At 36.2% G+C, this 23,756-nt stretch overlaps 1 protein-coding gene across 1 annotated transcript in view; it reads left to right on the top strand.

Moving 5' to 3' along the window:
- The first annotated feature begins 17,559 nt into the window (after positions 1–17,559).
- LOC138696877 (keratin-associated protein 10-4-like) overlaps positions 17,560–23,756 on the top strand; it is a 113,632-nt gene continuing 107,435 nt past the window's right edge. The window contains exon 1 of the mRNA XM_069822373.1: positions 17,560–17,581. Coding sequence (XP_069678474.1) covers positions 17,575–17,581 — 7 coding nt within the window. The 5' untranslated portion in view covers positions 17,560–17,574. The remainder of the gene's footprint in view (positions 17,582–23,756) is intronic.

Below are 23,756 nucleotides of genomic sequence, written 5' to 3'. Positions count from 1 at the left end.
AGTGGTTTGTCTTTACCTGGACATAGGTAAATGCATTTCTTTTTATTGAACAGTAGGATTCGGCCAGAGTTTTCTCTTTGCCTGTGTATATCTAACATGATATACTATCTTGGAATAAAATAAACACTGACGGTAATTGATATACCATAATGATAGTCACTGACATATCAATGGGAGGGGTTAGGATTACACACTTCCTACAGGCGACCCATATTTATATTCAACTTTTCATCCATTTATTATACATAAATGACATTAAATGGCATGATCAAATTATAATGAAACAGTAGTACAGTCATTAGGATTACTTAAAATTCAACATAAGCACCAGCATTTGCTGCACATTTTTCCAGACGTGGCTGAACGTTCTGTACTGCCCACAAACATATCATTTGGCACCCGACCACACTCCACTCGAATTATCGTTTCTAAGGGAACCACATCCCTAGATTTTCTGGCGTACATCTTTCCTTTAAGGCAACGGACATCAGAACACTGCACGCTCGGGCTAGCGTCGCTTACCCGCGGACAAGACATTGCCCTAGCGTGCAATCTTCGCAGCTGGTGGATATGCTGTCTCTCTATCCCTTGTGTACAACGGAGCATATTTCCTTACTCTCCATGCACTCTACCCATTTCAGCGAGTGCTGACGTACACCTTCCTTTAAGGCAGCGGTCGTCACCACAGAGCACCCTGGGGCTAGCGTCCCTTACCACAGAGAATATAGTGCACCATGGTGCACTCGTAGCTGCTAGCGGGTATGCTCTCTACCTCTTTCTGCTGCACGACGGGGCACATGAGACGGCTCCGCTTACCCTTTGCACATTTCAGCGAGTGCTGACGACCACTGCTTTAAGGTATCCCCACAGAAAAAAGTCCAAAGGTGCTAAATCTGGGCTTCTTGCACGCCATTCGACATTCCCACGGCGTCCGATGACCCGTCCAGGAAACGCATTGATAAGCCATTTCTGTGAGAAAATAAAATAAAATTAAATCTTCATTTTTGTGCTTCAAATGGTATGGAACACAATACATTTTAGCAGTGAAACGGGTCGCTTAATCGGACTGTTTACGCTACTAAAATGCGGTGTAGTACTACGTAAACCTTGCTGCTCAATCAGACTTGACCATATACAGAGCGACCCATATTTATATCGAACCTTCTATTGCGGATGTAGAGCGGACTTGTCAGTGCACACATGCAAGCGTGGAAAGATAAAATGTATGCACCGTTTATATATATTATTATTATTGTTATTATTATTATTATTATTATTATTATTATTATTATTATTATTATATTTGTTGTTGTTTAGTCAACTGTCCGAAGACAGGTCTGACCCCCACAAGTGATACCAGAAAGCATCATTTATGAGACAACTAGGCCAGGAGATAAAGGGGTAGACTGGCCAGTTCCTTTCCCCTTCCATTGCATACATCGCCAATTAGCTACATGTTATACTAATCAGACTTCAGATGCATACAAACAATTATTTTTCTTCCTCCAACACATATCGTCAAGTGAGATGTACTGCCTGATAATATATGTACATATCAGTCACAACCTCAATCAGAGGATATATATTTCGTAATACATAAAGTAAATTTAAATTTTATCAACTACAGCCCTTCGAGCTCTTTACGACGACTCCAAAACAAGAGTATGTTCCGTCAACGGATGCCGAAATAAATTGAGTGGAATGCTGCTGCATGGCAGAAAAATAACCTCATTTTCGGGCGTTGTCCGGGGGAGAGGGGGAAGGTGCGCGAGCCTTCGCTGCGCATTACCGCTACGGGACTCCTTGCTCTATAACAGTAATGTCAGAGTTGTAAGCTCCAATACCGGTTGTGGAGCTAGATCGGAGCTTGAACTTGCTTATGTCTGTGGAAACACTGGAGCACGCAACCAGTCCAGTGGAGCGCTCCGCTCTGTTTATTCCCTGTCTGACATCGCTGCTCTATAATATTATAGTATGACTTAAAAATGATAACTGTTTTCGCTGTACCATTATTTGCATTTGTCACATATCCCGAAGTGCAGTCCCTATACTGACCCGGGTTCATAGAGATAGTCCTACGTGAAAAGAAAAGAATAAACAAATAAAGATGTCGAGTGAAAGATCTTGAGTTCGGTCATTAAATGACTCTTAAAAATTTACGGTTATTTCAATCTGATATTAGTGTTATTCTTTGTATTACATTTTGTTACTGCTCTACGATTCATAAAAAATTGTTTTCGTATAACCTATTATACTAATGTCATAGCTAGCGGTTCTAATAATAATAATAATAATAATAATAATAATAATAATAATAATAATAATAATAATAATAATAATAGTTTAACTTGGTACAGTTAAGGCAATACGGCCTTCTCTAACACTCAACCAGGAGTAAAACTGCGATACAAAGAAAACAATAACAATTTTCAAAATACAGTACATAAAAAAACTAATAAATTATAATACAATGTAAACAACAAGTCAGTAGAAATGAATCGTAATAGGAAGAAAGCCTAATATGTAGGACTATAGCGTGTGACGGTGTCAGTGTACGCCTATTATTTCAATCGAATACTCTGTTTTGTGTTTCAAAAATTTACTTCAATTTGATATACAGTATAATTCAGTAGCCTTAATATTATTTTGTGTTATGTTTTTGAAATTGGCTTCGTAGATCAGTTGGTAGAGTATTGCCTTACGATGATTGAAAACCGGGTTCAGATCACGGTGATGGCGAAGATGTATTTGTGGTGAATAAAGCAAAGGTTTCTGAATGTTTTTATAGGGTTTCTCCCATTTTCTTGTATAATTCCGTCACCCTCCATTTCATTAATGATAATAATAATAATAATAATAATAATAATAATAATAATAATAATAATAATGCTTCCATTGACGTGATATATTGCCAAAAACGCTGAAGTGTAAGAAAGTAAACTTTGTCATATCGCAGGAAATTTACATAAGAACTCCTAGTGGCATGACGTGGTTATGTGAATATAATGTTTTGTACGTATCTCTTAGTGTTTATTATGAATTTGAAAGATAACTACAAAGATTTATGTTACTAAGTATTCGGCGTTATGTTTATACAGAATGAACCATAAATAGTGTCATTAATTTCAGGTGGTTGTTCTTTAAGATATTTGAAGCCGAAAAGTTTAATACAATTTTGTTCGTTTTTGCTTTCTTTCCGAGATAAAAATTGTTTCATATGTGCCATTTTGAGAAAAGTGTTGATTTAATGTCCAATATGCAAGTCAATTTAAGAGAGCAGTGTATTATGATAATAAACGACTGAAAAAAATTTAGTTTTGTCCTTTAAATATGTAGAAATTGGTTCGGAACAAAAAGAACAAACAATTATTTCATTCATATACAGTATTACCATAATACACTGCTCTCTTAAGTTGACGGAGCGTATTGGGAACTAAATCACTGGCTTTCCCAAACACGCTGTGAAATGTTTCATATAAAACATTTTTTATCTCGAAAAGGACGCAGGAACGAGCAAAATGAAATTGTATAAAACTTTTTAGTTGAAATATTTCAAAGAATAACTCCCAGAAATTAATGATATTATTTACGGTTCACTCTAAAGGCTACATAATGTTTAATGTACAATGGCTGGAAAGCTATGTGCTGTTTTTGATCGTTTATCAGTTTTTCTCTTGATCAGAAATTGTATTATTGATCATTCGCTAGCTCGTGAAACGAAATACATGTGTGCGCAGTAACACGTAATAAGAACCGTATGGTTGGGTTAAGTGAGCACGCTTGCTGCAAATAGAAGCGTAGCGAGATAGGGAAGTTTCTCAGTCCACTTTCTGCTTTTCCTGACGAGCAGGTAGGTTTTACGAGATAAGTAATGGCCTATAATGTCTGTTTTCTCTGTTATGTAGAACATATTTCAATTACAATATTTTGGTTAGGTGTTAAAAGTTTGTGTTATTGTTTGTTGGACAAATGATTTGAAATCTTTTCAGTTTAATCTCAATGTCTCTGTTAAATTTAAAAGTAATATCATGTCCTAGGTATTGAAAATGGAAAACTTATTTTAATATTATACTGTGTATTAGGTCTAGTATCTTCTATCTTACCTTCAGAACGACCAGTTGCATTACATACTCTTTACACATTAAATGTATTATTGTTTTTAACCAGTAATATTCTGCCCAATAAGTTTGTTAATAAAATAACATATGCGCAGTGTCTGCTTGTGAGTTATTAAATTGGGGCTTCACAATGGTATATGAATAATAAAAGAAGACTAGACTACTGTTTAAATGTGGCATTTTCTTACATACCTTTAATTTCCAATAATTTAATACAAATGTTTTCAAAATACTGGAAATGAAACTCATTTTGAGAAGGTCTGACACTAAATTTAAATAATAAATGTGAAGACTACTACAAGGAAAAATCAAATTATTGTAGTAACATTGAGCAAAAGCTTGTAAGTCTCTGAAAATATATTTTGTAAGTTATTTTCTACGAGTAACTCCAAAAGACCGATTGAGTCACTCATATTCCTATAATCTGACGGTAGCATTGGTAAGATGATCCACAGCCACCGGCGTAGCTCAGTCGGCAAAGACGCCTGTCTTCTGATCCGGAGCTACGCTCGGGCGAGGATTCGATTCCCGCTTGGGCTAATTAACAGATTGCGATTTTTCAGAGGTTTTCTCTAAACGTAAGCGAATGTCAGGTAATCTATAGCGAATCCTCGGCCTAATCTCGCCAAACACCATCTCTCTAATCACCAATTCCATCGACGCTAAATAATCCAGTAGTTGATACAGTGTCGTTAACTAACCAAATAAAAAAAAATATAGTCCCTTAAAGAAGCATCTAACTCTGCCGAGAAGTTGAGAAGGTCTTTAAAACACCTGATTGCTCGAATCTGCACTTTCATTATGGCCCCAAAGTGCTAGTTCGAATGCAAAATTTAATGCAGTCGACAATTTTAGAAAGCACATAACGATTTTTCGAGATTTGTTCATTATATATCTTTATGTTCAGGCTGTAATCACTATTAAGCCGTGGATGAATGTCCCCTTTCCTTAAAATATTGAACTCTAGGAGAGAATAAAGGTGTGACTGCGCACTTTCATATTTATTTATTTTATGACATAAATGCGCCAAAATCACTGACACCAAGCTTTACCCATTTAGGTTTGCCACCTTCTTTCTCGAATAACAAGCCTGGGAAACCGTACAAACGATTAGTCTCCTCACATCCGCTAATCCATGAGTTTCTTTCATGAATATCACACTCAAATTCTTTCTTAAAATATGTTTTTATTTTATTTTATTACGTACATAATATTGAGGTGAGATGTTTGTCTACCGTATTGTTTTAATTTTAACTTCTTATCCAACAATGTAGATTCTTATCCTAGAAAACAGAATTTTTCAACTCGCCAACTTTACTAGCCATCCTCGTAGGATGCCTAGGCACGAATGGCATGTGCTCACACGGTAGCTTATTGGAAAGCTACTCCCACCATCTCGCTTCTAAGAGTCGGCCAGTTTTTCTCCCACAGCATGTGCTCCTAAGCCAGTGATGTCAAAGCAAGCGCAAAGTATGGAAAGAGGAAGGGTTGTGTATATGAATAAGCAGCCTGTTGGATTAAGAAAACAGTGGTGCACAAACTTCAAACGGAACGTGAAATTTTATGCCGTTATTTTTATATGGCTGCTTTCTGTTTGATATCTATATCGTCTGTAAAACAAAAGTACTGACACTGATTTCTTAATATTGCACTTGTGTTTTAAATGTTAATAACATAATAGAGGGTTAAGAGGGAATATTCACTTAAACTCCATAGTAGCATAATTATACTGTATTAAGTGATTGAAACACATCATTCATAAAGAAAGTGATATTCCAAAGAAAGAGATTGAGTATGACATAAGTTTGAATTGATATTGATGGTATCTTTAGCCTTACAAAAGTAATCAATAAACTAATCAAAACAATATTACAGTACAAAGCAAAGTGATACGGTTCCTCGTATAGGATGAGGTTTTTCATTAGATTAGTATTTCGTGTTAATATTCTTATATGGATAGTAAGTGTGGGGCGTGTAAGAAAGTTCCAGAATGTGAGGCGGAAGTAACATGTGTCCAGGCGTGGAGTTGACCGATGAGGGAATGTGTGACTTTGCCTGCGGGTGGTCAGCAAGATGACGCCAAGCCAGGTTCGAAAAAGAGATGATCTGGTATATGTCAGAGAATTGTCAGAACACCGGAAGTAGGGGAGAATATAGTAACGAACAATTTTTGAAGAGCGCGTCTTAAGTGACGTAAGAGTAATCATGGCCAATCAGGATTCTTAATAGAGGCATGTGATTTATGGATAGGAGGGCGAAATTGTAAGTTTAGTGGTTGCAAGTAGAGGGTAGATTTGGGAGATGGAGAGAAGGCAGATAGTAAGCGTACGGAGAGGTCGCACTCCACATATTCTCGGCAAACCTAACTCGGAAGGATAACAATTTACGGACTTAGAATTTTTTTAGTCGGTATAGGAAGAAGCAGTGTGTTGTATCATTATTGTAAGTCTGAATTCTTTTCTCATCATTATTATTACATTAGGAATAAATTGTCATCACGTTATCAACTCTCCGTTATATTACTGGTGTTTTATAGTACAAATATATAATTACGTGAACTCAGAAATTAGTCTACCAACTTGTAGGAAGTGATAGCAGTATATTATACACTTGGACGCGCATTTCTGCTAATCTGAAACGAACACTTAATCATAATAATAAACGTTCTCATAGTTCTTACCAACAACTTCTGGTGTGCGCCTACATCATTTCAATCTACGAGCACGTCTCCCAAACCCCATGTCCCAACCGTTTTGCAGCTGACCTGGGACCTCATACTCTACCGGAGTAATCTCGAGGAGGCTGGCGCCCAAATTAATTAGTGTACATCTTTAATTATTGACATCATCGTGCCTCCTTGAGCTACTCTCCATATACGACGGAGCTGGCAGCCGAGGGCAAGGAAAGGCGTCGTGGGCAACAACGACGACGACCGACGACCGTCGCAGATTCTGGCGCCCCAACGACCACCGACGTCCGTCGCAGATTATGGCGCCCCAACGTGTGTGCGACCGCTCCAAAAGTTACCTAGGTACTGTGTATGTTTTAAGTGTAACTAATATTACATAACAAAACTCTTATCACATTTTGCTTTTAAGGTGATAATATTAATTATGAGCAACTTCCTATCATCAGAATATTAAATTATTTTCTCGAAATCTGCTGAAGCTATAGAGCTGACATTTTTACAACACATGAGCTCGCATCTTCTGCTTATGATGTAACAGTAGTTGCTTTGTTAATTCATTTCCTTACGAACAATTTCTATGTGAATATTTTCAAAAATTTCAATACACTATCTTCAGTAATACGTATATACGGTATATTAGATTTACGAAAACATTCTGTAAGGCTACTAAATAAATAGGCCTATATCTGAAAATTTCACTTTTCTATAAGAAAAGTTGAGAAAATATTTCTTTTCAATAAAAAAAAATCAAACTTGTGAAACATGAGCATTAAAATTAAAACTTACATTCTTATAATGCACTTATACTTCTCAGGCAAATCTAAAAATTAACATGGATATAGTTTTAATAAGTTCTCTTCCTTTTATCTATTGAATCAGTGCTGGCCATCCCTGAATATAGCTCGACCAAGCGGCATATAGGCTACTATCTCTTTCGTCTGCCTCTTTCCTTGCCGCTGTAAAGCGCTCAGGCTCTCCTGAGCTCTAAAATGCGCGCTTGCTCCTATGGGCATCAATTGACATGCCTGTCCTAAGCGGACGACAAATGCAATTTTTCTGCCGCAGTGCAAGAATGTTTATCCTTTCTCTTACAGTGCTCGGAAGCAAATAATTCTACGACATTATTTTCCTATTATTGTGATATATATATATATATATATATATATATATATATATATATATATATATATATATACATACACACACACAATTATTTATTTATTGAATACTATTCTACTACATTTTTACTGGGGGTTCACGTGCTCAAATGCTCTGAGTAAACGCCACTAATACAAAAGAACCCCATTGTAACAACTTTGAGGTCTTAGATGAAGATCAGGAGCATCGATAATCTACAGTATATAATTTAATATAATATATTACAGTATAATTGGGCATAAAAATAGCTTTTTAAAAATTTATTTTGAAAACGGTTCTGTGTGTGTACTCACGTGACAAATACAAACATATACATAGGAAGCAGTTACAATCTTCAGCTTATATTTCCAGGTTCCAGGTGCAGCAAGAAAGTCTGGGGAGTGGGAACCCACCCTCACTAAACTTCTTGAATTGTTCGTATTGTATACTCGTAGACTACTTCCAGGAACGATGCGTAATGGCAAAACGTGTTGCTTTAACAACCAAAGCGCTGGAATTTAACTGTTCTTTCTCTGTTACCTTAGTTATCGCAAAATTTTAAAGTGTAATGCATTTTCATCTTCATAAATACGTGAAGAATTACTTCATTCCGGCATTGTATTTATTTACAAATTCAGAGAGAGTGTTCATTGGTGAATTATGGTTTTTAGTCCCATCTTCAGTTTTCGTTCTTTCACAGCCTTCCTTCACTGCAAACTCAACATTCTCCAATCTCTCCTATTTTCCGTTTTCCTCTTAGTTCCCGCAGATGATCCAAATATCTTAATATGGTCTATTATGTAATCTGATATCCGTATGTTATAGTATAGTAATGAAATACATTTTAAAACTAATTGCATATGAAATATATCCGCCTTTCATATTCATTTTTTTTAACAATAGCTATTATGTTAGAATGTTAATGTGGTTAAACGTGAATATTTTCTGTTCAAGTAAACTATTTTTAAATGACCGGAAATATAATTTCATCATGCGCATTGCATCTCAAATGGATGGGAAACTAAGCAGAAAATTGCATCTACTTATTCAGTTGTAGTTGAAATGATTTTAGCATGAAAACCTCCATTATTGAATGCTGTCTATACATCTCGCAGCTTATGCCCATTTAATAGCAATCGCTAGACACGAGTAGCTGTGCTCCTATTCTCTGAACAGCTACAAGTATTATCAAAATGCTAAGAATGTTCGTATTTTTCATATCAGTTTTTCAGTTGATTCTGTGTGAGTATTTAATATTTGCTTTAGATAACTGTAATCTATATTTTCATATAAATTATTCTGCGCATAGAGTAGCTTGAAATATTATATCAGTTGGTTCAAAGAAAATACAGTGTCCACACAAACATTCCATGATTATAAACTGCTATAATTTTGTAACTATGCGTATTACGAAATTCATATCGGTGCCATTAGAAAGAACGGCTCAAAGAATTTCAGGGGATGTGTAATTATAATTGTTGGCGGAAAACAATAGATGGCACAATAAGGAATTAAAAGATGCTGTTCTCGCTCCTTCACTTGTCATTGTGGTATTGTTGAATAGAAGGAAATTGTATTAAATGGTGTGAATGTTTACATTTCAACTCAGTGCAGCAACATCCAGAGAGTTATGGCGAACTCACAGGAACATAGTTGGTGTGTATTGGAATACCATAGCACACGGAGTGTAGTGAAAGTTCAGCGTGCCTTCAGACGGGAGTTTCAACATGCGGCCCTGCTGACAAGACAATTCTGAGGTGGTGCAATACACACCAACTACATCCCTGTGAGTTTAACCATCTCTGTTTAAATGCTGTAGAATTCACACAAAGTTGAAATGTAAACATTCACACCATTTAACACAATTTGTTTCTATCCAACAATGCCACAATGACAAGCGAAAGAGCGGGAACAGCGTCTTTTTTTTCTTATGGTGTTGGTATTGTTATGGTATTGTTTTCCGTCAACAATTATAGTCCCGTCGCTCTAATTTCCGGCAGCCAGTCACGTTGCAGGTCGGCTACATTTAAACGTGTGCGTCTTGTGATGCGCTGTTGAAGACGTTAAGCATTTTCTAAGGCTCGATAAATACTTAACACAATTGCCCGCCATTTTGGCTCTTTCGTTGGCGTTCGCAGAAAGCACACGAGGACGTTATTTGCCGCTCAATTATTTGCTGAATTACAGTGCGTTTGATTTATTATCATAGGAGCTACGACATGATAATTTTTAACGTTGTGGCAAATAGATTCCTCGTCTGGTAGCTCGGCAACGAAAAAACAAAAATGACGAACGATACTACTACGTACCTAGACATTATAGAGCCTTGACTTCCTAAGACGTAAGCAAAGAGGAGTAGTCACGCCGGGAATAACAACATCGCGACTATACAATTACAGATGCTTTGAAATTCCTTGAGCCGTTCTTTCTAATGACACCAGTATGAATTTCGTAATACGCATAGTTATGCATAGTCAATTTATAATCACTGAATATCTCTGTGGGTACACTGTATATTTAAGAATGTCTTTATTAGTGGACACTTTGATCATAGCAATATATCGTTAGGCGTTACTTCTTTGTTCATAAATTTTCTTGAATATTTCGTTACCAGTCACTCGTTTGTCCATAACAAGTTTACTTGAAGAGCCCATTAGTAGTCCCAGATTCAGTCTCATATGGTGGAAGAATTTTTTTCTCGTTGCCAAAATTTCAGAACGTCCCCGAGCCCCACTCAGCCTTCTTGAATACAGGGTCTTTCTGGGGGTTAAAAGGTGGTCAGAGAGTAGTGCTGGCCGCACTACCTCATCTAATGTTGAAGTCATGAGAACATGGGAGTTCTTCCCCATTCCCTGAAGCTTATTCACGGTATCTGAAAGGAAAAGTATTAATTATTCAAATTAATTGATTGCAATTGTGATTAAGGGATAATATGGATGTAGATGCTTCTTCTTCCTCCTCTTTATCCATTTTTGCAGGGAAATATCTTATATCCATCATCAGAATTTCATATTTTTACTGATCTCAAGTGGAGAAGATATAATTTGAAATTATTTTCCTAATTGATGCATATTTTTCGTTTTTTTTTAAGTGTAGAAATATCATAACTTAAATTTGACATGAATATTTGAAAAAAAGGGGGTCCGAATTGTGAAAGAAAGTACCAGGGTACACTAATTAATTTACTAAAATAGATATATCTCAGACATTTTGAAAGGTAAATTCAAAATTTCTTCCATAGTCTAGTCCTAAAAGCACATTCTTTAAATGTCTGGAGCACAATTTTGATACTGGCTTTTAAAATTTTAAGATAAACGATTACATTTACAGAATGAATTTTAGAGCTACTTTTATAGAAGTATGAAGGAATATTTTTCAAATACAACAAACTAACATAAGAATGTGTGTTCCAAAGATTATACATGTAGCGTTAATAGTTCCGAAGATGTATTACTTTTTGTATGATAATAAAGCAAAAAATTGAAGCTAAAGGGAAATTCCAATCAAAGTTTAGTTTCATTTAAAAATGACATTGCAGCAGCTTTCACAGCCATAAATGCGTATTACATTTTATGTAATATATTTTTCATATATACGAAAGATAATTTTAAAATGAAAACTCTCTGTTTTGAAAATTGTTATTTATTGCTTTTCCACTATGTTTAACCAGCATTTCCCCTTGTAAACCCTGTGCACCGGAGTTTCAAAAGGAGGGTAGACAGTAGGTGACGTAACATTATTGTGGTTTTTCTTCAGATGCTGACGCCAGAGGAGAACCTAGTTGTGATGGCGTGTTGTGTCCTGAGGGGCAGGTTTGTTCCTTGTTACCCGTGTCCTGCGCCGCCTTGCCTTGCTACCCCATTCCAGTCTGTGACTATGAGAAGAGAAATCGCCCTAGACATTAATAAAATGCACTTGTTATATGATATTTACATGGTTTGAATAAACATGCTGTGTTATGAATTCTTAAATCGAAAAGTTTAGTCTCCTTCCTCTCAAACAGTTTTGGCCTATACCAGGCCTGGGTGTTAATACTTCAATGGAGGTAGGCCTACTGCAGACTATCCATTAACTCCCCACTCCATATTCCCCGCCAGAGACAGTTATGTATCTGACAGATAGGAGTAGACTTGAAGGCTAGCATTGCTGAGTGACGGATTGTGTAAGGCATGCATCATAGCTTTCGGCTCTCACTAGTCGCCAAAAATCCACCACTGATGCATAGTGCTTTACTATGTGTTCGTTTCTAAAGCAGTGAAGCAGAAAGAACATGTGCGGGGATATCTCCTTTCCTTTTTCCTTCCCCTTTATGCCCAGGGTTGGCCTGTACTATGGTTAGATGATTGATGTTTGTAGTAGGCCTACAATTTTAGGTCATTCAAGGTCATTCAAATGTTAAAGCGTTATTAATTTTATAATATTTTAGGTGCAAAACAAAACATCACTGTGCTGGGCAAACAAAGCGATTTTCTATATTTGATGTTTTTTTGCAGTCACATATCTACCGTTTTGTGATTAAAACATTTATAACTTTACCAGTACTGCTACAAAAGTTTTGAAGTTACAAGCCATGGTTCAGTCATTAAATAGGCCTACAAAAGGAACAGACAGTTCCAATCAAAATTAGGCTTTTGGGTATACAACCGTCTCCTGGAATTTGACATTTCCAACGTTTTGGAACTACATACATATTCCATCATCAGGACAAAAGGTAAGAAGAGAGAGGTCACCTAATCTATTGGTCTCGTTATGCCAGGCTACTCCTGATGGCTGAGCAAAGGTATTAACTGGCTATTGTTTATATGGGTCACTGTACAAAAAAGCGTGCTTTTTGTAGTACATGGTACAATATGTTTATTTAAGCAGTCTATAAAAATTGTTCTTTCATTGGTTAAAAATAACAATACAAACTAAAAAACATGGGCATTACGACGAAGTGAAGAAAAGCGACTAGAAGCATTTGAAATGTGGACATGGAGAAGAATGGAACGTGTGAAATGGACAGACAAAATAAGAAGTGAAGCTGTGGTGAAAAGAATGCATGAAGAAAGAATGGCTCATTCAGGAAACTAATTGTTGAAGTCAAATGAGACATTTCGAGAAAACATGAACATAGGTTATAGTACAAGAGTAGGCTATGTGAAACAGACATATAAGTAATAGATTCTGGATTAATTAGTAGCCAAATAAATGAAATTAATTATTATCATTAGCACAGAGGAGAAAAATCTGACATGATGTATCTGCTATGTGTTCCCTGACGGGCAGGTCTCAAGACGATATCCACTGTCGGCGTTGCCGCGGAGAGCACGAAACTCTTGCACACGTATAACGAACACATGAATACCTCTTTCTTTGAAATAAATTCCTAATAGTAGGACCATCGCATTCGGGGCACGATGGCTCAAGCTCTATGGCTACACAGTCTATGAGGGGGTTTCTGATCTGGCCACGGGGCATAGATATAATTTCATTTAAACCAAACTCCAAATCCGAAGTAATCCTGGCCAGCCAGCCAGAAGAGGTCAATCTTGAGAAAGGAAGCTATAAATATGCCCCTACAATGTATTTTTCTTTGTAATAATGAAATCTAGACAATTCACGGTGAAGGAGTTGATGATTGGAGCACGGGAAACCATTCCAAACTTTGTTGCTAGTTTTTGGATACCAATAGGATTAGGTAAAGCACTCCTTCGATTGGCCATATCGCTGTTTCAATTTTTAGAAATCATCTTTAAGGATTTAACAATTAATGTGTTTTATTTAAGGTTAAAGATTGTGATATGTATAATTAAAAAATTTTAAACCTCATATTTTAGATTGTAAACAAACATTTTACATTCACTAAAATTAATTGTTTATCACACTTTGTCCTTGTGACAACCCTTTAATAAGGTAAATTTGTAATAATAAACTACTTTATATACAAAAAGGAATATTATCCATGATGCAGTAGGTAGCCAAGATGGCGTGTGTTATTTATTTGGACCTACAATGTTTGATTTTCTGTATCTCAAATTCAAGATTTTGCAGTTAAGTTCGTTACATGATACTATATTTTATTGTACATTTTTTCATTACATAATACTGTTCTATTGTAAAATTATTCGTTAATTCCATAATACTATTCATGTTCTAAAATGAACTTATACATCAAGATATTTTTACTTTTGAAGCCGGGGGGGGGGGGTAATACCACAGTCTAGTATATACATTCACGAAGTTCAATATGTAGTAAATATGCATTCATAGATAGTTGCTAACCACGAGAGTCGCTAATATCGCCTCATTACAGACAATGCGTAAATAGTACCGGCACATATTTTTGTTACTAGCACCCTCACAACTCAAGCTCCATGACTATATATTAAACTGTGGTAATACCACATGTCCCATTTTTGGCAGATGCAGTTATGGTCACCCTAGTCCTGGAGAATAGTTTTTTGGTAAAGGGTTCAGAGAGGTTCAGCTTTAATTTTCTCTCATTGCAATGGAGGAGACGCATAGCTCCGAAACGTTGAAAGTTTCTGCAACTACGGGAAGGACAAAAACTCGAAAACCTTGAAGCCGTGAAAGGCTAAAGTCATACTTGATGCTTCGTAGCGACGCGACATGCGGGTGTAATCCCATTGAAGTCAACGTCGTGCAGGTTGCTTCAACTCGAGTTCAGTGACACGGAAGTAGCAGCGGCACCTTCATATGACGTCATCTCAACCTGTTTTTCTCTGGCAACATGCAGCAAGCAAATGAAGTTGCTGCAGTATAACACTAATTCTGTTTAGCGGCAATAATCTTCAAACAAATACAAAAATATATATATATATATATATATATATATATATATATATATATATATATATATATATATCCGCCTGATAGGCAGAGTAGATCTCAGAATTGAATTAAAATGAATCTAATTTTATTCAATGTCTTATTTTTCGGTGTTGCACGAACATCGATTGGTACCGGTTAAAAGACTTACGAATTTATTTCAAAGAAAGAGGTATTCATGTGTTCGTTATACTACCACAGTCTAGTATATACAGTCACGAAGCTCAATACGTAGTAAATATCAGTGGCGTATACTAGTTAAAGGATTTGGGCTACCGCTGACCCTATTATTACACAAAATATATCTAACAATTACTTTAATTTTAATTACTATGGTAAAACTAATAATACAAAATTATTACATTATGTTATATTATAAACTTTTTCTTTTGTAATTTCCTTGGGCTACCGCCGGTAGCCCCGGTAGCCCGCAAAATACGCCCCTGGTAAATATGCATCCATAGATAGTTGATAACCACTAGGATCGCTACCGTCGCCTCATTACAGAAAATGCGAAATAGTACCGGCACAGTCTATTGTTCCTAGCACCCTCACAACTCAAGCTTCGTGTGATACTACTATCTTTTCCATGTTGCACATTATGTTTTATTTAACGACGCTCACAATTGCCGAGGTTATATCAGCGTCGCCGGGGTGCCGGAATTTTGTCCCGCAGGAGTTCTTTTACATGCCAGAAAATCTACTGACATGACCATGTTGCATTTAAGCACACTTAAATGCCATCGATCTAGGTCGGGATTAAACCCGCAACCTCGGGCACAGAAGGCCAGCACTATACCGACTGCGCCACCCAGGCCGACTCTTTCCATGTTCGATTTCTACTTTTTGTTTTAATCTTCGTTCTTTTTCATATTCGTTTCCTCACTTTCATCGTAGTACACGTTTCAATCTTGGATTTATTATTTTTTTTTGTTTAGTCTACATCTTTTCATTTTGAATCTGGGCATTTGGCTTTTCGGCCTTTGGTTTTATTATTATTATTATTATTATTATTATTATTATTATTAGCCTATTATTATTAGCCTATTATTATTATTATTATTATTATTATTATTATTATTATTATTCCATTTCCATAGATAATTTATTTCTATCTTCGATTTCTTATTTTGTTTAGTGTACATCTTTTTATTTTCGTCTTCGGCCTTTGGTTTTCATATTTGTTTCTTTTGTCTTTTGTTTTGTTTTTACAATCTTTCATTTATTTGAATCTTCAATTTCTATTTTGTTTAGTCTAGATATTTTTATTTTTACCATCGGCCTTTGTTTTCGTTAGTTTTTTTTTATAGCCCTTCATATTTTCTATCTTAGATTTATTTTTTTTGTTTTAAGCTTCAATTTTTTAAATTTAATCTTCCTATTTTTGTCTCTGTCTTCGGCCTTTGGTATTAATATTCGTATTCTTTTTTTTCATGGTAGGCTAATCTATTTTTCATCTTAGATTTCTGTTTTGTTTTAATCTCGTTATTTTGATTTCATCTTTGGCCCATGATTCTCGTATTTGTTTTCTTTTATTTTCATGGTCTTCCATGAGTTTTCATCTTCGAATTCTTTTTGTTTTACTCATCATATTTATTTTTTATTTTCATCTTTTATTTTTCTTTTCAATCTTTGACCCTCGATTTTCACATTCGTTTAGTTTTGTTTTTATGGTCGCTCGTTTGTTTTCATCTTCGATTTGTTTTGCGTTTTAACCTTGGTCTTGATTTCATCTTCGTATTTTTATTTTCATCTTCTAACTGTGGTTTCCATATTAATTTTTCATTTATTTTGATGGTCGTCCATTTGTGCACATCCTCAATTTCTTTTTTGTTTCTATCTTCAGCTTTATAATTTTTTCTTCTGCTTCAGCCATTGATTTTCATCGTTCTTATCTAGTTTTTATCTTCGTCTTTACGCCTCCTTCATGCCGTTACTTCCATATCCATATTTTAGTCTTCTTTATGTTTTTTCATGTTTCCATCATAATCTTCTTCGTCTTATCTTTTTTTCATATACTTCTGCTTTATCTCGTTACTTACTTTAGCTTCTGTTTTTATCCCTCCTTTTTTTCATTTTCTTCTTGTAATTTTTTATGTTGTTATGTTTATCTTCTTCACCTTTTCGTATTAATTGTCATTTTCTTCACGTTACATTAAGTCCATACCTGTGGAATAACGGTTAGCGCATGTGGCCGCGAAACCAGATGGCCCAGGTTCGGTTTTCGGTTGGGATAAGTTACCTGGTTGAAGTTTTTTCGTGGTTTTCCCTCAACCCAATATGAGCAAATGCTGGGTAACTATCGGTGCTGGACCCCGGACTCATTTTACCGGGCATTATCACCTTCATCTCATTCAGACGCTAAATAACCTAAGATGTTGATAAAGCGTCGTAAAATAACCTACTAAAATCAAAACGTTATATTAATTTCGTACAGGTTACGGTTCGTAACTCACCTCCTGTTTACAGTATCATATTTTTTAGTCTATCTAACAAATAAAATATAAAAAATGTAGAATAATTTTATATAGAATAAATAAATAAATAAATAAATGTTTAATAAGCATTAACAAAAACATAAAAGTTAAGATTGTTCAGTATACGGACTTAATTTGGTGAACTGAACATTATTTTATTCCACGATTTAGTTTTACTTTATGATATCGTCATAATAAGTTAATATAATTTACGTTTAGTACTTGAATTTACTTAAAATGCTTACGTAATATCTTATTTACTTTCAGATGGGATTCGTTACGGGTTTGTGTCGTTTGTGTTTGATGCGACGTCCTGCTTTCAATGAAGGGTAAGTACTTTCTGTACGATTATTTTGTTTTTAATGACGTAGAAAGAAAACCAAATATTAAAAAAAGGCGCAATGGGCGCACATTGCGGTTTAAAGCCTCTTAAGGACCTCATTGTCTTTCTTTCTTACCGCGTGCGATTATTATTTGTGGGGACCCTAAAAAATAGAGTACAGTAACTCACACATCGTCAATGAACTGAAAGACTATAAGAACAGAAATTAGAAGGATAACGAAAGAACTTTTGTGTGTGAATTCAAATTTCATTAAAATATGTTGGGAGTGTCTGAATGCTAATGGACACCACTTTCAGCAACTACTGTAACAGAGGTTGGTGAAATAAAATGATGATCATGTGCATGCCATTAATTAATGAAAATTATACCAGTGCAATATGCCGGAGAGATTACTGATCTAAAATGCCGCGTTTTACCTCGCGCTCTACAGGCTTGCCCGTGTTCTTCGGATCAAGCGTGACGCGACCGCACGTATATGCCATGATAAGGTTTTTTCCTGAAACGTCACAAATTTTGAGCATTTCGTGGAATGGGAACAGCTACTGGTTTATTTAAAACGTAAAATATTCTTCCATTCCTAAACTTCAGTAGTATTTCGGGATGAACAGTAAGTATTGAACCCGCGCGCTCGGCCCATCCGTCCGCAGCAATAGCGCCGCCATACGGCTGGTTGTGAAGCGCGCAGCCTGAAGGTAATGTCATGTCAAGCTGTGTTACAGTTTCGCAGGATAAGCACGTGTTCTTTAAACGACGTTACTCAAGAGTGTGTGTGTTAAACTGTGGCTGACTTCAGGCAGTCTATTCCACAAAGAGTAGCTATGCATGATTCGTATGTACGTACGGAATCGACTCAGGCTGTAAGAGATTGTTTCAAGATAGATTAACAGGCGTTAAAGTTCCAGGTAGAAATACGATTCACAGCTAGATAAAGAAATTTTGCGAAACAAGATGTGTTCAAGATAAGAAGTCTAGAAAGCAATGTACTGCGCTCAAAGAAGAAACTCATCAAGTTACAGATGCGGTGCACCGACATTTTCCCTCGATCAACTCAGTACTGTCAGCTGACGGTACGCTCGCTTGAGAAGAATCATCTGAGCGCTAGGTTATCGCGTATAAACAGCGAACGAACGCACTCTGTCAATTACCGCTTCGTTTTTGTTTGTCGGACTGTTTCAAACATCCTCGCAGTTTTCAAATAACAAGTTTCAATAATCTTGGAAGAAAAAAAGAAAAGAGCACCGAACTTCTCACAGTTCGAAGTGGGAATTCTTTTAGAACTCGTCAGCAATTCTGCATCCATATTAGAGAATAAAAGTACTGACGGAAGTTCTCTAAGAGAAAAGCAGGCTACCTGGTTGGATTTAACCTCAAAATTCAACATGAGTTATACATGTTTACATAATTCCACATAATTTGTAACGTAATTTATGCAGTGGTTATTTCATATTATTGATAATAATTGGGAAAATTTCAGTATACGGATACCTCACTGACAATTATCTTGAAATAGGCTACTAAAAAGAACAGATTTGTATGTGTTTGTCGAATGCTCATCATCTTGCTTACGAAAAGACACATTTCAGTGCCAATAATTTATTTGGGAAAATTTCAGTATACGGATACCTCGCTAACAATTATTTCAAAAAAAAAAAAAAAAAAAAAAAAAGCAATTCGTCTGTGTATGTCGAATACGCATCGTCATGCATACGAAAAGGAAGTATTTAGTACCAATTTATTTTGTGTTCACAAGGTTGGAATTTTGGAGTAAGAGGGAAAGGAAGATATCCGTATAATTTCTCTTAATTCAATCGTAAATAGCCTAATTGTCCAAAACGTCATGTAGGTCCTAATAGTTTCAAACGGCAAATCTATAGCTAATAAGTGATAATCTCGCATTCTACAAAATGGTCATTTAGTTTTACTATATTATTACCGGCATATAATAACTAGGCCTACTTTATTATTATGTTAACAAAATGGACAGTTAGGCCTAAATAATATTTTGTCCTAAAGTAAAGTCCCGATCTTCCAAAGCAGAAACATATATAAAACATTAGTTTATTTTGAGAAACAAAAAACATTTTTATTATTCATCTACAAACTTACTCTTTCTACAATAACACCAGTTCTGTTATTTCCGCAGTGATTTGCGTGTTCAAGATACATCAATTCATCTTCAATTCCATCAAGTACGTCAAATCTTGCCGCCATTTTGGTTTTCTCGACTTGACCACGTTCAATTCAAGATAATCGGTCCCACACCCGTGATCAAATTTGATCATCATCAACTCGCTTGTTTAACTTTGATCGAGATTGTTACTCCGCAAATTGGCGTTGAAGATGGTCAAGTGCCGACTTAACCATGGTCAAATTTTAATCGAGAATGATACACATGGGCATAGATAACATTGGAAATTCTCTGTTAAATTTCTTCCCCTAAAAAAAGTTACATGGGGTGTCTTTCACAGGAAATGAGAATTTTCTATGCCCTGGTGAAATATTTAACGACGCTGTAGTAACTCTAATGTTATTTGAATTGAAGGTGAAATGAAAACTTCTAAAAAAAAACCGACTACTGTCTTAACACCAGCTCTAAAACCGCGACAGGAATCCGATGTGGAATCCTGTGGACTGTACTATACTCTCTGAGTCACGTCTCCCCATTCCCCACTTCCTCATATAGTGCTGTTTCAAACCTGATGCTCAGACTGTAGGTAAATAATCAGTCCAAACGGGATAAGAACCCATATCTGAGCGCAGCTTCTAAGAAGTCCAATTTTTTTATCCATAAGCTACTCCGATTATCCAATGTAATCTTGCAACTGAACATTTAACTTAAACTTGTTATGACATAATATTAACGAAACTATTTTGTTTCTTACTTAGTGAATACTTTTAGTACCTTTAGTTCCATGTAAGTCTACACTCGTAATGTTAATTATTTGCCATAATAAATAATTCAACTGACGACAGAGATTGCCTAACGTTCTTAGTATTATTTTTCTTTGTGTTGACTTCCATCTAAATTGCGTAAAAGGTTCCAGAACAATTAATGAATCGTGTAACGAGGAATGCAGTAATGCAAGCCAGTACGCTATCTGAATATATATTTTACAGTGGAGCATGAAGATAAGGAAGCTGTGGCTGGAACAACAGGATACATAGTTACGAGATTAAGATCTATACTTTACACGTTTTACTTTGTGGCCAAACAAACTCTGACACACTGTTTAATATACAGTTCACACCGTCATTATTTGCAGCACAGATTCGAAGAAAATACGCAAAGAGTAAAAACGAAAACAACTCGTATACCTGTAATTAGAAATGTTAAGTTGTATTCAAGACGAGAACTTTAAAAATGAAATAATGATAGGACAGGACAGCGTATTCCATATTTGAACTTAGTGGCATAAATAAACAATAGCAATGAGGTGTGAAGTTTTCGGGTTTGTGTATACAATGTCTTAGATGCAGACATATCTGGCGTTTCGGACGTTCGTATCGACCAGCTTTGGAGAATATTGTATAACCAATAAACACGTCTCTCTTTCCTGAACTTCACTGACGATGGAACGGATGGATACATTCGTTTCTCCGAAACTTTTGATGGTACTACATGTATGGCAAAGTGTGAAAGAACCGAAAGGTACATAGTTTTACTATGCTATATATGTTTATGTAGAACTACGTGTGAGTGCGATCACCTGTACTATACTCTCTGAGTCACGTCTCCCCATTCCCCACTTCCTCATATGTAGCTTTACTATGCTGCATATATTTATGCAGAACTGAGTGTCGGTGGTGCTGTCAACTGTTGACAGGTGCATATTTTTACTATGTTGTATCTTTACGTAGAACTAAGTTGGGTGTAATCAACTGTGGGCCTTAACTTAGAAAGGGGTGTTGAACAGCGCACAGAATGTGGGGGAGATAAGGAGAACAAGGAGAAGGCAAGAAGAATGAGGGGAATGAAATCAGAACAAGAGGAATAAAAGAAGAATAAGAGAATACAAGGAGAACGAGGAGAATATAAGGAGAACGAGAGGAATACAAGGAGAACAAGAGGAAGACAATGTTAACAAAGGAAATACAATGATAACAAGGGGAATACAACAACAAGGGGCATACGAGAAGAAGAAGAGAAATACAAGAACAAGGGGAATACAAGGAGAATACGAGGAGGACAAAGGGAAGGCAACGAGATCGAGAGAAAGACATCGAGATCGAGGGGGCAAGTAGAACGAGGTGAATTAAAGGAGAACTAGGGGAATAGAAGGAGAACTAGGGGAATATAAGGAGGACGAGGCGAATATAAGGAGAAAGAAGGGAATATAAGGAGAACGAGAGGGTTACAAGGAGAACGAGGAGAATGGAAAGCGAACGAGGGAACAGTCCTGATTTTCGAGACGTACGGCAACCTTAAGAACAAAATCTAAAACTACAATGTAGTTTAGAATTTAAGTGCGTTACTCTTGACTGGTGGCACTTGAGGTCAAATGATAACAAAATCTAACTATCCATCTTCGTTTCGCTCAACTCTTCCAAATTTTAATTACACCGATTCATTCAGTGATGGACTGGGATGCGTTTGTGGAATTAAATTTGTAAAGTTGGCGGAAACCGGGAAAAATTCTCATCCTTCAGTTTTTTTTCTTAAGTTTGTCATTTGATGACTTTATATAAACTGTGTTTAGAGTCTATGTAATTGGTAAGAGAGAGAGATAGGATTTGACGAGATGTAGGTTTTTTAATGAGTAGTATTTTATCTATAGGTTTTTCTATTCTAGCCTTTTTTTTTCGTTTATTAACTCACGCATTGTTTAAAGCATTATTTGTTTATGCTGGAGGATTCGTCATGGATTACCTGATATTCGCCTCACAGTTAGAGAAAACCTCGGAGAAGACCGAATTAGGTAATTAATTCAAGCGGGAATCGAATCCACGCCCGAGCGCAGCTCCGGATCAGTAGGCAAACGCGCTACCGCTTGAGCTACGCCGATGACCTTCCTCCAAGTAGGATTACACCAGATCAATGAAGGATCGACTCAGAACTAACTAGGAAGTAGCAGACAAAATGTGTCTCAGAACCTGTCAAGACGTCTGTACAATAGCAGCAGATCTTTAGTGATCCCCCGTCTCATTTTACGTGCACCCGGTACTTGACATCGTTCCTGGAAGTAGTCTATCAACAAGTCAACAAGATATGTGGCTGTGGGTCCCCCCCTCCTCAAGATTTTCTGCTGCATCGGGAAATATAAGCCGTCCTGGATGCACTCGTTCAGTAGTCTCAACCACAACAATGGCAAGCAAGAAGCTTCTGGTAACATTTGCAGTCCTCGCAGTTTTACTGCTTACAGGTAAGTGCTATAATTTATACATCTATATAATAAGATCAATGTACAAATTTGCTGAAACAGTATTACAGCAGCAGAAACATACTTAGCAATTAAATTAGCAGTAAAATAGATACGACGAATTATGCGACCGTGGCTCTACAGCTCGACTGATAAGTGAAGGATCACTAAGGACCGTTTTCGTCAACGTCGGTAATGGAAGGGTTCAGAGCCATAGCGGGCCAAGCGCCATTTATTAAAAACGGAGAAAGCAAGGTTTAAAGTTAACTGAATACCATAGTTTAATAAAGATTGGCATGCCGTTTAGTTTTAATGTGCATACTTTATATTACTTGCTATATGTTTCATTAAATTATGGTAATCATTTAATTTTAGCCCTTGTTTTCTTCGTTTTTAATAAATGGCGCTTGGCCCACTATGACTCTGAACCCTTCAATTATTTTATACAAGTTCTTGGATCGAAAAACTATAATAACGCTTCTTTTGTGTTTCACCACCATAATTATTATCGTCTTGGTTTTGTGATATTGTATCAGTATATATTTTATCCGCAGAAGATATAACTAATAATACGATTGTCCAAGGTAACTGGCATAGCAGAAAATGGCGCGTAGGATTCCGAGTGGATTGACATACTGCACTTTAGGCCTACCTATTGCTGTTTGACATAAAGTAATTTGACACATAACCTATTTTACATACAAGTATTTGGCTTATTTATTTTTCATCTAATTCAATTTGACACAACCTTTAAGTATACTCTTTTCTAGCATATAACTACTTTGTTTCATTTTTACATTCAC

This window comes from Periplaneta americana, chromosome 1 (genome assembly GCF_040183065.1).
Source record: "Periplaneta americana isolate PAMFEO1 chromosome 1, P.americana_PAMFEO1_priV1, whole genome shotgun sequence".
Lineage (NCBI taxonomy): Eukaryota > Metazoa > Arthropoda > Insecta > Blattodea > Blattidae > Periplaneta > Periplaneta americana.
Note: the sequence above shows the minus strand (reverse complement) of the source record. Positions and strands in the feature narration are given on the sequence as shown.